The sequence below is a fragment of the Typopeltis vanoorti genome, chromosome 12 (assembly GCF_054136105.1).
Source record: "Typopeltis vanoorti isolate ZY-2024b chromosome 12, IOZ_Tvanoo_1.0, whole genome shotgun sequence".
NCBI classification, from domain to species: Eukaryota; Metazoa; Arthropoda; class Arachnida; order Uropygi; family Thelyphonidae; genus Typopeltis; species Typopeltis vanoorti.
Genome location: NC_143560.1, coordinates 79506529 through 79519200, shown reverse-complemented (window position 1 = coordinate 79519200; position 12672 = coordinate 79506529). Strand labels below are relative to the sequence as shown.

Sequence of the window (12672 nt, the reverse complement as noted above, 5' to 3'; positions counted from 1 at the left end):
TACTTCCAGTTTAATTAACTATGTTTCCATATGTATTCAAAACATGCTTTTAGATTTATTATGTTATAAATGGCACAGTTTTTCAGAAATGTTGGTAATTCCTACTTAGGTATTTAAAAAAATTTCAAAAGGTCAAAACAATGTACAGGGAAATAAATTAAAAACACTATATTTATTTTTGAAGTAAAACTTTAATTCCATCATCATCATCATCATCAAATTCCTGCCATGTACCCTCAAGGGGTATACAGGATATGATAGTACTACACAAAAAAAATTACATCATTTTTAATTTCCTATCTACAATTTTCCTCCAAATCAGTCTGTTACTTGTCAAAACTCTAACATCATCAGATCTTATATTTCTATCGTCTAAAGCACTTTGTACCGTATCAATCCACCTATATCTTGGTCTTCCTCTGGGTCATTTCGCTGCCAACCTAGCAGAGAACACTTGTTTTGCTAATCTTTCCTCGCCCATTCTGTTTAAGTGACCATACCATCTGAGATTAGCTCTGCTAACGCATTCCTGGATGCTGACAATGTCAAGTTCTTTCCTAATATCCTCGTTTTTAATATGATATTGCCATTGATGCCATCTGTTCATGCCTATAATCTTTCTCAGGACTCTCATATCTGTGGTCTCTAGTCTTTGGTCAAGTGTTTTACTTCTGACCCAGCTCTCAGATCCATAAGTTAAAACTGGTGTGAACACTGTCTTGTATACAGCTAATTTAGTGTTCCGACTAATTTCTCTCTTATTCCATATGAATTTATTCAATTGACTTCCTACCATACCAGCTTTGCTGATTCTGTTGTCTATTTCTATATTTAATTTACCATCTTCAGTAAAAATCGTGCCTAAATAGCTGAAATGTTTTACTTGTTCCACAGGTTCTCCATTCACAACACAGTTGACATTTTCAATGATTCTGCCTTCTGCCTATTTTCATTGTCTTTGTCTTTTTATTGCTGACCTTCATACCATATCTATTACAACAGCTATTCAATTTAGTCAGAGAATCCTGCAGACTTGTAGCAGATTTATTTAGAAGTATAACATCGTCTGCATAAAGCAAAGAGCTGACATTAACATCTCCAATTTTGATATCATATTTAATACCACTTCATAATGTGATCCATATAGATAATGAATAACAGAGGGGATAATGTACATCCTTGTCTCACACCAGATTTAACATTAAACCATCTTCCTGTACTTCAATTCTAACTGCTGACTTACAACTCAAATAAAGACTAAGTATTGCTTGATATAATGCCCCATTGACACCATATAACTGCAGTGTATTGAATAACTTCTCTCTTGGCACCTTGTCATATGCCTTTTCCAAATCGACAAAACTTAAATACAGATCGTTGTTATATTCCCATGCTTTCTCGACTATTTGTCGTAAAGTGAAGATCTGATCCTGACAGCCTCTATTTGGCCTGAATCCAGCTTGTTGTTCACCAAGCTTTTCTTCCACAATTCTTCTCAACCGTTTCTCAAGTATACTTGCATAGATCTTGCCAGGAACACTCAGTAGGGAAATGCCTCTGTAATTCTCACATGTAGTTTTATTTCCCTTTTTATATATGGGTACTATGAGAGCTCTACTCCAATCATCGGGAATTCGTCCCCCTGTCCAGGCTTTCTGAACTATGCAGTGCAGCCACTGTAAGACTCTTATACCACCATACTTCAGCATTTCTGGTCGAATATCATCTACTCCTGCTGCCTTTCCACATTTCAAGCCTTTGATGGCTTTTTCTACTTCAAGTATGGATATGTATTCCTGACTGCATGCCTGGTCAGTGTTTTTTACCACTGTGCTGTCATTACTGCTTGTTTCATTTAGCAGTTTTTCAAAGTAATTACTCCATACTTCAAGGATATCTTTTTCTCCCGTTTTCATGTCATCTTTATCATCTCTAATTCCTTTTACAGCACTCTTTCCTCCATTCTTAAGCTTCTTCAACAACCTCCAGAATATTTTGCCACCTTCTTGATATTTATTTTCTATATTCTTGCCAAAGTCCTCCCATGACTTTTGTTTAGCTAGTTTTACACAGTGTTTAGCATTCTTGCATTTGTCTCTATATTCTCTAAGAGCACAAGCTGACTTATTTGCCAGGAACTTTTGATATGCTTTCTTCTTTTCCTTCACTGCCTCTTTAACTTCCTATGTCCACCAGGGAGTTCTGATTTTTTTATCCTTACAGACAACCTCACTACATGCCTCTCTGGCAGAATCAATCAATGTTTTCTTCAGAGTTTGCCACTGAATCTCCAAGGTTTGATTCCTGTTCTCAAACTCTTCCATTTTTTCTTCAATAATCTTTGTGTATTTTAGTCTACAGCTCACATCTGAGAGCTGCTCAACTTTTATTCGCTTTAAAACTTTCTTACATGTTATTCTTTTCAATATGAAATTCAATTTTATCCTGCTCAAGACTAAATAGTGATCACTTCCAATTTCAAATCCTCTGTACACTCTGGTGTCCTGCACCAGGGAGAAAACATCACTATCAACAATAACATAGTCAATGAGACTTTTCTTATTCCTTGCCTCTTCTCTCCATGTGAATTTGTGCTTTTGATATGCTTTCTTCTTTTCCTTCACTGCCTCTTTAACTTCCTGTGTCCACCAGGGAGTTCTGATTTTTTTTATCCTTACAGACAACCTCACCATATGCTTCTCTGGAAGAATCAATCAATTTTCTTCAGAGTTTGCCACTGAATCTCCAAGGTTTGATTCCTGTTCTCACTTTAATTCCAACATTCTTTAATTTTAAGTTAAAACTTTAATTCCAACATTCTAAAATGGTATTTTTTTTCTTTTCTGTTCGTGAAATCGTCGATGATATTATAAAAGTTTATTTCATCATTCAGTTGCTGTTTTATAGACAGTATGGCAAGAAATCTTTCCATACTGTCTATAAAAATGCCAAAAAAGTGCCGCCTGGGCTGGATCGCTTCCCCCCCCCCCCCCCCAGCTATGCCTCTGTAAGTTCCGTAGAATTGTTTTAGACATTTTACTGGTCCTTGTTGTAGAAAGGCTTATACGCTGGTTAAACATGATTATTAAATACTTAAGGAATTGACAGCATACACTAGAAATATAAATTAAATCAAACTTTAATATATACTTTCCAATATTTCGTCAATGTCACGTTGCCATCTTCATGGGAACTTAAGATAAAGACACACGCACGCAAGTACTACCCAACAGCAAATGAGAAACGAAGCGAGGAACCTACCGTTTTCCTAAAGTCCTGATGGTGCCCCCTAGCGGGCTATATTAAGTGTTCTTGGCCTTTGGGCTGAAGTTCTCCTGCAGTCTCATGCATCCAAATTGATGTGTGTGGTGGTGGTGGTGGTGGGGGGGGGGGGAGATTTATGTATATACAGTACTTTTTTGGGGGGGCGGTAGTATGGCATACCACTCCCCCAAATTCTATTAAACAATGACATACAGAATAATTAGAATATTTGTAATATTCACTAATTTTTTTTTTAAACGTTTACCTTGTGTTCAAATAAGCTTAGTCGTTAAATGAAATTCACATTTTTACTATGCCTATTGTTAAGACATTTACTGTAATTAATTTCATAATTTGCATTACTTTCATGCAAACATTTTTATAGCTGACAGATGCTGTGTGAAGACAGGATCAGGAATAGAGTAATCTTTTGATATTCTTCTTAAAATGTTAAAGATTATAGTCCTTTGGAAATGCTACATGAGGAAGACTGTTCCACAGATTGAGGTGAAATGAATGAAAGAAAACTGGGAGTAGCAGGTTTAATGAGTATGCAGTTTGACTGTAAAAGGATGTTCAGTAGTTGTAGCAAGAGTTCTATAAGTTTGGCAGAAATGCGAGGCATAATAGATGCTAGTTCTGCAAGAACCCAAGCAAGAGAATTGTCATTTATCAGCCAGACTGCCCTTTTCTAAACAGCATCAAGAATTTTTAGGGGAGGTGTTTAGGTGCACCACCCCATACATAAGAGCAGTATTCCAATATTGGTTGGGTTTGGGATTTGTACAGAGTACATAACTGTTTGGTAGTGAAGTACCATCCTGACTGGAAAAAGATGCCAAGTTTTTGGGAAACTGTTGATGCTAAAGAAGTGATATGATGCCATCCAAGTCAACTTCAATGGAAACATTGAAGTTGACTAGGATGTTTTCACCTTAATCAAGAATACTGTGGAGATCAGCATTAAGGGTGCTTATTATAGATAATCTTGAAACTTCAGATGTTTGAGTACTTCATGGCTTTTCATATGAGTAGGACAACTGAAGTATACTATCATTAGCAAAACTATAAATAGAATTTGCAGTCAATGAGAGCAAGTCATTTATATAAATCAGAAAAAGGGTGGGTGAAATGACAAAGCCCTCAAGGACACTGTCATTAACAGGAAAGTCTGAGGAGAGAACACCATCCACCATTACGTAGGGATTGATCTGAGAGAAAATTGGCTATCCATTTATACAAGGAGGAAGGTAGTCCAGATATTGGTAACTTGTTGAAAAGCCCTCAATGCCTTACCCTATCAAAAGACTTGGAGATGTCAAGAGCAACAGCACATTTCTCCAAACACTTCCTTGGAATGGGTCCAAATGTGAGTGATGTGGACCAGATCTCTTGTGGATCTGGAGTGCCGAAATCCATACTGGTGGTCACTAATCATATAGCAGTTCTCAAGGTGTTGAAGAAGTTGACTGTTGATAACCTTCTCCATCACTTCAGAGAGAAAATTGATGTGAGTGCATTAGGGTTGATAGCTTGATGGTAAACATTTATTACCTTTTTTTTTTTGGGAACTGGTTGTATATGAGCTTTCATCCATGCTGAAGGGTGTATGCCAGCTGAGTACAGTTTAGTGAATAGGTGTTAGTTCAGGAGCACATCTCTTGAGCACAATGGGTGGAATTCCACCAGGATTGGCTGCCTTTGTAGTATCTAAACTACAAATTCATCAGAAGATTCAAGATTCTTCTGATGTCTTCTTGTGGAAGGCCACAGGAAGCATGAGATGCAATATTCTAGGCAAGGAAGGAAGTAATTTGCTATGGTCATCTGTGCCGGAGTTGGAAGAAAGAACAAAGTAAAAACATCAGCTTGTCTTTAGGTGATGTTGCAGTGCTACTGTTAGGATGAGATAGAGGAGGAAGAACAGTTGGACAAAACTTGAGCCCGCTGGCTTTGGCAATGGAACAGAAAGAGCGACTTCTGGTAGTATAAGCAGTGAGTTTTCTATTCTAGATCCTTGTTGAATCCAGACCTTGCCCATTTAATTGTAATTTTACAAGATGTTGGCAACTGTGTAGGCTGTGAATGAAGCTAGTGTTTTTTGTCCCAAGCCACTTGTGAAGGGTCATTTTCTTTCTAGTACTAAACTACCAACATATACCAGATATATGCACACAGAAAGCACTGGACAAATTCTCCTGTCCCATATGAAGGTCTGGTAGAACATGGGTTGATTTATCTCTTGCCTTCATGAATGTGTTAAGCAAATCATTTTACTAGGCTATATCCAGTGGTGAGCTATAAGGGGCTCATGCGAGCCCTTTGTAAAATTTTTCTCAAATTTGCTAACCCCTTGTTCTTCTTGTTTACTTTATTTTTTCAAAAAAAGCAAACAAACAATTTTTTTTAAATATATTAAGCGACAAACTCATATGGTAACCTAACAAAGTGATTTTATTAAATAAAATATTATAGTACTGTTACTACCATTTTACAAATAAGAATTCACTTTTGGTAATCACATATAAATCAATAGGACTATAAAATAATGCCCCTTGATTGGTACCATTGATTATCACTTGAAGTATAAAAACAAAAGAGAAATATAGTGTATTTCAATATTGTGTTTAGATAATATTATTTATTAATTTTTTTATTTATAGATTGTTTGTCATAAAAACTTCTATCGCAAACAAAACAAAATTATTTTGTTTATAAAAAAAAAATGCGGATTATTGCATATGTGCGATTGTAAAAGGTTTTATTCTTTGTTGTTATATTATTGTAATATTTTGATAGTTAAAAAATGTTTTTCTTATGTAAGATAAATTAACACAGATGATTGTGTGCAAATATTTCATGTTTAGATCATGAAATGTTTGTTTTTAAAAATGATAGCCTTTACAGGTTGATTGCCCCCTCATACTTTTCGATTGGTATTTGTACACATGCTGTATTAATGAAAGCTATATGGCTTTTTTTTGCTTGATGATGCAAGCTCTTTGTTAAAATTTCCATAGCTCACCACTAGCTATATCCGATTTTTGATGTTGTGTTCATCTATGAAGTAATACAAAAAAAAAAAAAGAAGTCTTTAACCCCAAAAGTTAAAAATGAAAAGGTTTCTTTTTCCCTTCCACAGTTAAGAAATTAAAAACAACAGGAAATATGTGCACATAGTTAACTACAGAGACTATGTCAAAGACTGTTTTTGTTCATATCAGCATCTGACAGAAGGAATAACTGGCTAAGTTGCTGGATTGTTGATCAAAAAATGACTTCTGCGTTGAAGCATAACTTCTAAATTATCAAAATAAGAGACTCGGATGTAGGACCATCATTTGGGTATATGCCACCCTTACATTCAAGACAATATGTAATTTTTTTTTAAAAGTGTTTTTTAATTGTTGACATACAATTTTGCTGGATTTTGCAGCTTCCTGAACCTGCTTTTAGGCATTGCCTTAGTTGCTTAGTGAGTTACGACCTGCTTGTATGGGCATTATGCCAACAAATGGAAAGAACTCTTTGAGAGGAAAAGATGCATGAAGATTTCTACGGAATGAGCAAACAGTGAAGTTGCCTATTTTGGCAAAAGAAATAAAATGTTACCACAGTATGAAGTAACAATATAGACAAATGCTTTTTTTAGTTTTCTTTTCATATCCTTTAAATCTTCAATTTTTCCTGCTAGCAAAGAATGAGTCCTGGCACCAATTTTTTTTTTTATTTTTTACAAAAAAAAAGGACTGTGTGTGAGTGTGTGTGTATATATATATGTGTGTGTGTATATATATATATATAAAGCATTTCACCAATATTTTGCTAAACTGATTTTTATACACTAAAATGAAAAATCAAATGTAATCTTCCCAAATGAAATAGGTGAAATAGCATATTTTAATTAATACATTAATCATGATTTTATCATGGGTTGTTAGTGCAGGTAATGATTTTTTCAAAAATTGAACAGATTAATATATATCATTGGTAAATAATACTATGTATTTCTTTACTAAATAACTTAAGGAATTCACAACGTATACTGGAATATAAATTAAAATAAACTTTAATATATACTTCCTATATTCCGGCAACGTCATGTTGCCATCTTCATGGGAACATAAGATAAAGACACGTGCATCCAAGCACTAAAAACAGCAAATGAGGTCGAAGAGAGGAAACTACTGTTTTTCCTAAAGTTCTGATGGTGTCCCCTAGCGGGCTATATTACGTATTTTTGGCTGTTGGACTGAAGTTCTCGTGATGTACGTCTCCCAAATTTGGGACAGTCTCATGCATCCAAATTTGTTGAGGTTTGGCATGTTTCTTAGGGATGAGGCTGATTCGTAGAGTGGATAAGGGATGCCAATTTTCTATAAGGTCTGTAACAAGAGGTCAAGTCATGTTTTTTTTTAGGATTTTGGTAATTTTTTCCGAGGTGTCCCGATTTTGGGAATGGTAATGGATTTATAGTAATTTTTATTGTGAAGGGGGAGGGGGAAGAGTGTTGTAGTTTACTGGTTTTAGCATTTTTTGGGGGTTGTAGCCATTGGCTGAGAAAGTGTTAAGGGTGTGATTTAGTTCAGTGGTTAAGGCATTGTCATTTGAACAGATTAGTTTAGCCCTGTTGTATCATCTGTTCAAATGACAATGCAACTGAACTAAATCACATCCTTAACACTTTCTCAGCCAATGGCTACAACCCTGAAAAAATCCAAAAAATACTAAAACCAGTACCCCCTCTCACAATAAAGATTACTCTAAATCAGTGATTTTCAACCTTTTTCATAATACAGCACACTAAAAATATATTCTTTTAATTTTTTTGATGATCTGGCAAAAAATAGGCATAATTTTGATTGATTTACACATACAAGAAGATGGAAGACCAGACACTAATAAATAAATGCGCAAATTACAACATTATTTCTTTCAATTAATTTATTTTCATAAATCTTGCAGCACACCTGAAGATCTCTCGCAGCACACCGGTTGAAAATCGCTGCTCTAAATCCATCACCATTCCCTACATCTGGGGCACCTCGGAAAAAATTACCAAAATCCTAAATAAACATGACCTGACCTCTTGTAACAGACCTTATAGCAAATTGGCATCCCTTATCCGCTCTACTGAAGACCATCCACCTCCCCTAGACCTACCTGGTGTATACCAGGTCCCTTGCAGCTATAAGCTGTCCTACTTTGGCCAAACAGGCAGGACAGCAAATATCAGAATCTCAGAACACAAGGACTACATCTGATTTCACCAGTACAGCCACTATAGGCTTGCAGACCATGCTCTGGATACTCGCCACAGAATAAGGTGGAAGAAAGCTACAGTAATACATCACAGCAAGTTCAAATATGAAAGACTATTCATGGAATCAGCCTCAGCTCTTAGGTACATTCCAAACCTCAACAAATTTGGATGCATGAGACTGTCCCAAATTTGGGAGACGTACTTCATGAGAACTTCAGCCCAACAGCCAAGAATACCTAATGTAGCCCGCTAGGGGGAACCATCAGAACTTTAGGAAAAACAGTAGTTTTCTCTCTTCGACCTCATTTGTGTTTTTAGTGCCTGCGTGCACGTCTTTATGCTATGTTCCCGTGAAGATGGCAACGTGGTGTTGCCGAAATATAGTAAGTATATATTAAAATTTATTTTAATTTATATTCCAGTATACGTTATGAATTCCTGAAGCTATTTAGTAATCATGTGCAACCAACGTATAAGCCTTTCTACAGAATTATGTATTTCTTTATTAAATATTATTCTGTTACAGGGAATACTAATTTAATACTCTTGGCAATTTAACTGTGAATCTTTAATCATCAGGATAATGAAGCAAAATTAATTGCTCATAATTAGTTGTTTATATGAGAAGACCTTATGTAATTCACCTTTTTATCATAAACATAGCAGTTCTTGTTAAGATTATGAGCATTAAATTCTACCTTAAAAAACTCATCCATCAGAAATGGATTTTTCTTTATTGGTATATACAGTTATGTAATTATTATGCAGTGTTATGATTTTGCAAACATTATCCCAACTTATCTCTTCTCACCTCTGTCCCTTATTTAGCCTGCTCTTGTGTTATTCATTATGTCTTATAGTATTATATTTACGGCTATTTTGCCTGCTTGTTTAGGAGTGCCCCTGTTTAAATGTCATTGGCTTTTTTACTCACAGATTCTTAGGGCATTGTAGATGTATATTTACCAATAAATATATGTAGCATAAAGGAAGAGAAATTTACACATACCTTTTTCTCGGTGTTGTGGCTTTTTCTTCTTTCTGCAATGTCCAAACTACTGTGTGTGTGTGTGTGTGTGTGTGTGTGTAGAGGGGGTGGGGGTAGGCAATGTGGGAGAATTAAATAGAAATGGAAAATACCTGGGTTTTTTTTGAATAATATATATATATATATATATATATATATATATATACATATATATACATATGTATTATATTATTAGGTATTTGCAGAGCGTTTTTTGGTATTTATATAGGGTGGGAAAGAGGTGAAGGGGTTGAAAACAGCAACCGATTTTTAGAGGGGGGGAAGGGGGTTGAAGGGGTGTGGTCCGTTTCGACTATGCTTGGTTGTCGCCTGAACACATGGAGGAAGTCTATGGATTCAGGCAACGACCAAGCATAGTCGAAATGGACCGCACCCCGTCAACCCCCTTCACCCCTTTCCCACCCTATATAAATATCAAAAAACGCTCCGCCCATCCCTTATAATATAATATATATATATATATATATATATATATATATATATATTATTCAAAAAAAAAACCCGGGTTTTTTCCATTTCTATTTAATTCTCCCACATTGCCTAACCCCCCCTCCCCACACACACACACACAGTAGTTTGGACATCGCAGAAAGAAGAAAAAGAAACAACACCCAGAAAAAGGTATGTGTAAATTTCTCTTCCTTTATGCTACATATATTTATTGGTAAATATACATCTACAATGCCCTAAGAATCCGTGAGTTTAATGGCTTTAAGAAGCCAATGACATTTAAAACAGGGGCACTCCTAAAAAGAAGCAGGCAAAATAGCCGTAAATATAATAGTTTAAGAGGAGTAACATGGGAGTTTTCCCAGAAATAATATCCATGTTTTATAGTATTTTATTTGGAAATTGGTAATGCAGTTTTCATATTTTAGTTGTTTTTACTTTTTTTTTTGCAAGTTCAAGTTAGAGTGTTTTATACATATATATTGATATTATGATACAGATATTATCATATCTGCTTCATAGCCCAGTATCTAAGTTTTAAACAGGTGTCTCAGAACCACTGATCATATTTTCAGAGTAATCTATGTAGAATTAACTGCTGCAATTATAAAATAACTTGTTACATGTTACTCAACTCTCATTATAATAAATTCTGGTATAGCAAGATATATATATATATATATATTTCTGTAACAGATAACTTAAATCCTGGGCAAACTGTTATTTTAAAAACATTTGCTCTTAAAATTATTTCAGAGAATACCACACTTTGCTCTAGATCCTTTTCTTGGCTTGCTGTAGCAAGAGTTGATTGTTTCACAAAGTGTAGTTTTAATATAATTCATTTAGTTTTACATATCTAACAATGAAATATCCAACACTAAAACTTGAGTAATTCTTTTTAATTCAGGGACCTATGTATATGCTTCGACAAGAACTTTTGACATCATTATTACCAGTTTTTCTTGGTAATCATCCTAATTCTGCTATTGTACTTCATTATGCTTGGCATACTCAGGTAAGAAAAATTTCTATTATTTAGATTATTTAAATAGAATATTCCTTATAAATTATTCTGTGTGACTAACTTCAATTTGCCTCTTACTCTCTCTAGGTTGTGATACATGGAATTAATGCTTTTTCTCAACATTTACCAAATTGCACATTTTCTCACAAATTTTCTGGTATACTATGAAGGAACTATCATGTGAATTGTATAAAACGTTATCAGGCATACGTTTGTTGTACCCAAGACATTTTTCAAAAATTTGCATGAATGTAAGAGTTTTCTGACTAGCATCCTTCAAGATTTATTACATTTTGAATAGAAGCATTGTTTTGGACATTAAGAATGCCATTTTGACATGGATGTTTTTGAATGTCTCTAACCCAGTGATTTTCAACCGGTGTGCCATGAGAGGTCTTCAAGTGTGCTGCGAGATTTATGAAAACAAATTAATTGAAAGAAATAATGTCGTAATTTGCACGTTTATTTATTAGTGCCTGGTCTACCATGTTCTCGTGTGTGTAAATCAATCAAAATTATGCCTATTTTTTGCCAGATCATCAAAAAAATTAAAAGAATACATTTTTGGTGTGCTGCAGAATTTTAATAATTAGTCTAGGTGTGCTGTGTTATGAAAAAGGTTGAAAATCATTGCTCTAACTGGTAGATGATTTTTGCTCTATTATGAGGCCACCATTACTTATTTGGGGGTTTGGAAAAAAATATCCATGATCAGGGTTCTAGAGCAAGTTTTTATTATTATTATTATTATTTATTTATTTATTTTTAGTTAACCCTTAGCCAATCATAGTACTAATATACAATAGATTTACAACTTTTATAATTTTTGAATTAACGGCTTCACACATGAAAGACAAACTAAATATAATTTATTACTCCTATATATTTCGTTTAGTATATCATGGGCTTCTTTCAGGGAGAAGATAGCAAAACAATTTAAATGTAACAACATTTAAATTCTGAATACAAGAATGAGTCATACAGTATGCATATCTCAGTAAGAAGAAACACTATTAAAGTTCAGAGACATGGGAGCAGATATATAATTAATTCATTTAAAAATAATAAATTAATTAAATAAAAAAAATTATCAAAATGGAGATTATTAAATCATCAAATTCCTGACATGTATCCTCAAGGGATGTACAGGATATGATAGTACTACATGAAAAATTTACATCATTACTAACTTCCTATCTACAATTTTCCTCCAAATCAGTCTATTACTTGTCAAGACTCCAACATTATCAGATCTTATATTTCTGTCATCTAAGGCACTTTGTACCATATCAATCCACCTATATCTTGGTCTTCTTCTGGGTTGTTTTCCTGCCAACCTGGCAGAGAACACTTGTTTTGCTAATCTTTCCTCGCCCATTCTGTTTAAATGACCATACCACCTGAGATTAGCTCTGCTAACGCATTCCTGGATGCCGACAATGTCTAGTTCTTTCCTAATATCCTCGTTTTTAATATGATATTGTCATTGATTCAATCTGTATATTGGTTTAAGCCAATAAGAATACAATTTGGTCAACTAAATCCCAAATTGCCAGCCCATCCTCGTTCGTTCAGTATCCAGGTAGATACCCAACAGGGTGTACCACGAGAAGGTGAGGA

At 34.6% G+C, this 12672-nt stretch overlaps 1 protein-coding gene across 3 annotated transcripts in view; it reads left to right on the top strand.

Annotated features, from left to right (window-relative positions):
• Not1 (CCR4-NOT transcription complex subunit 1) overlaps positions 1 to 12672 on the top strand; it is a 568860-nt gene that overhangs the window by 104021 nt on the left and 452167 nt on the right. For all 3 annotated transcript variants that reach the window (XM_090401629.1, XM_090401630.1, XM_090401628.1), the window contains exon 13: positions 10936 to 11043. In XM_090401629.1, the coding sequence (XP_090257755.1) occupies positions 10936 to 11043 (108 nt within the window). The remainder of the gene's footprint in view (positions 1 to 10935; positions 11044 to 12672) is intronic.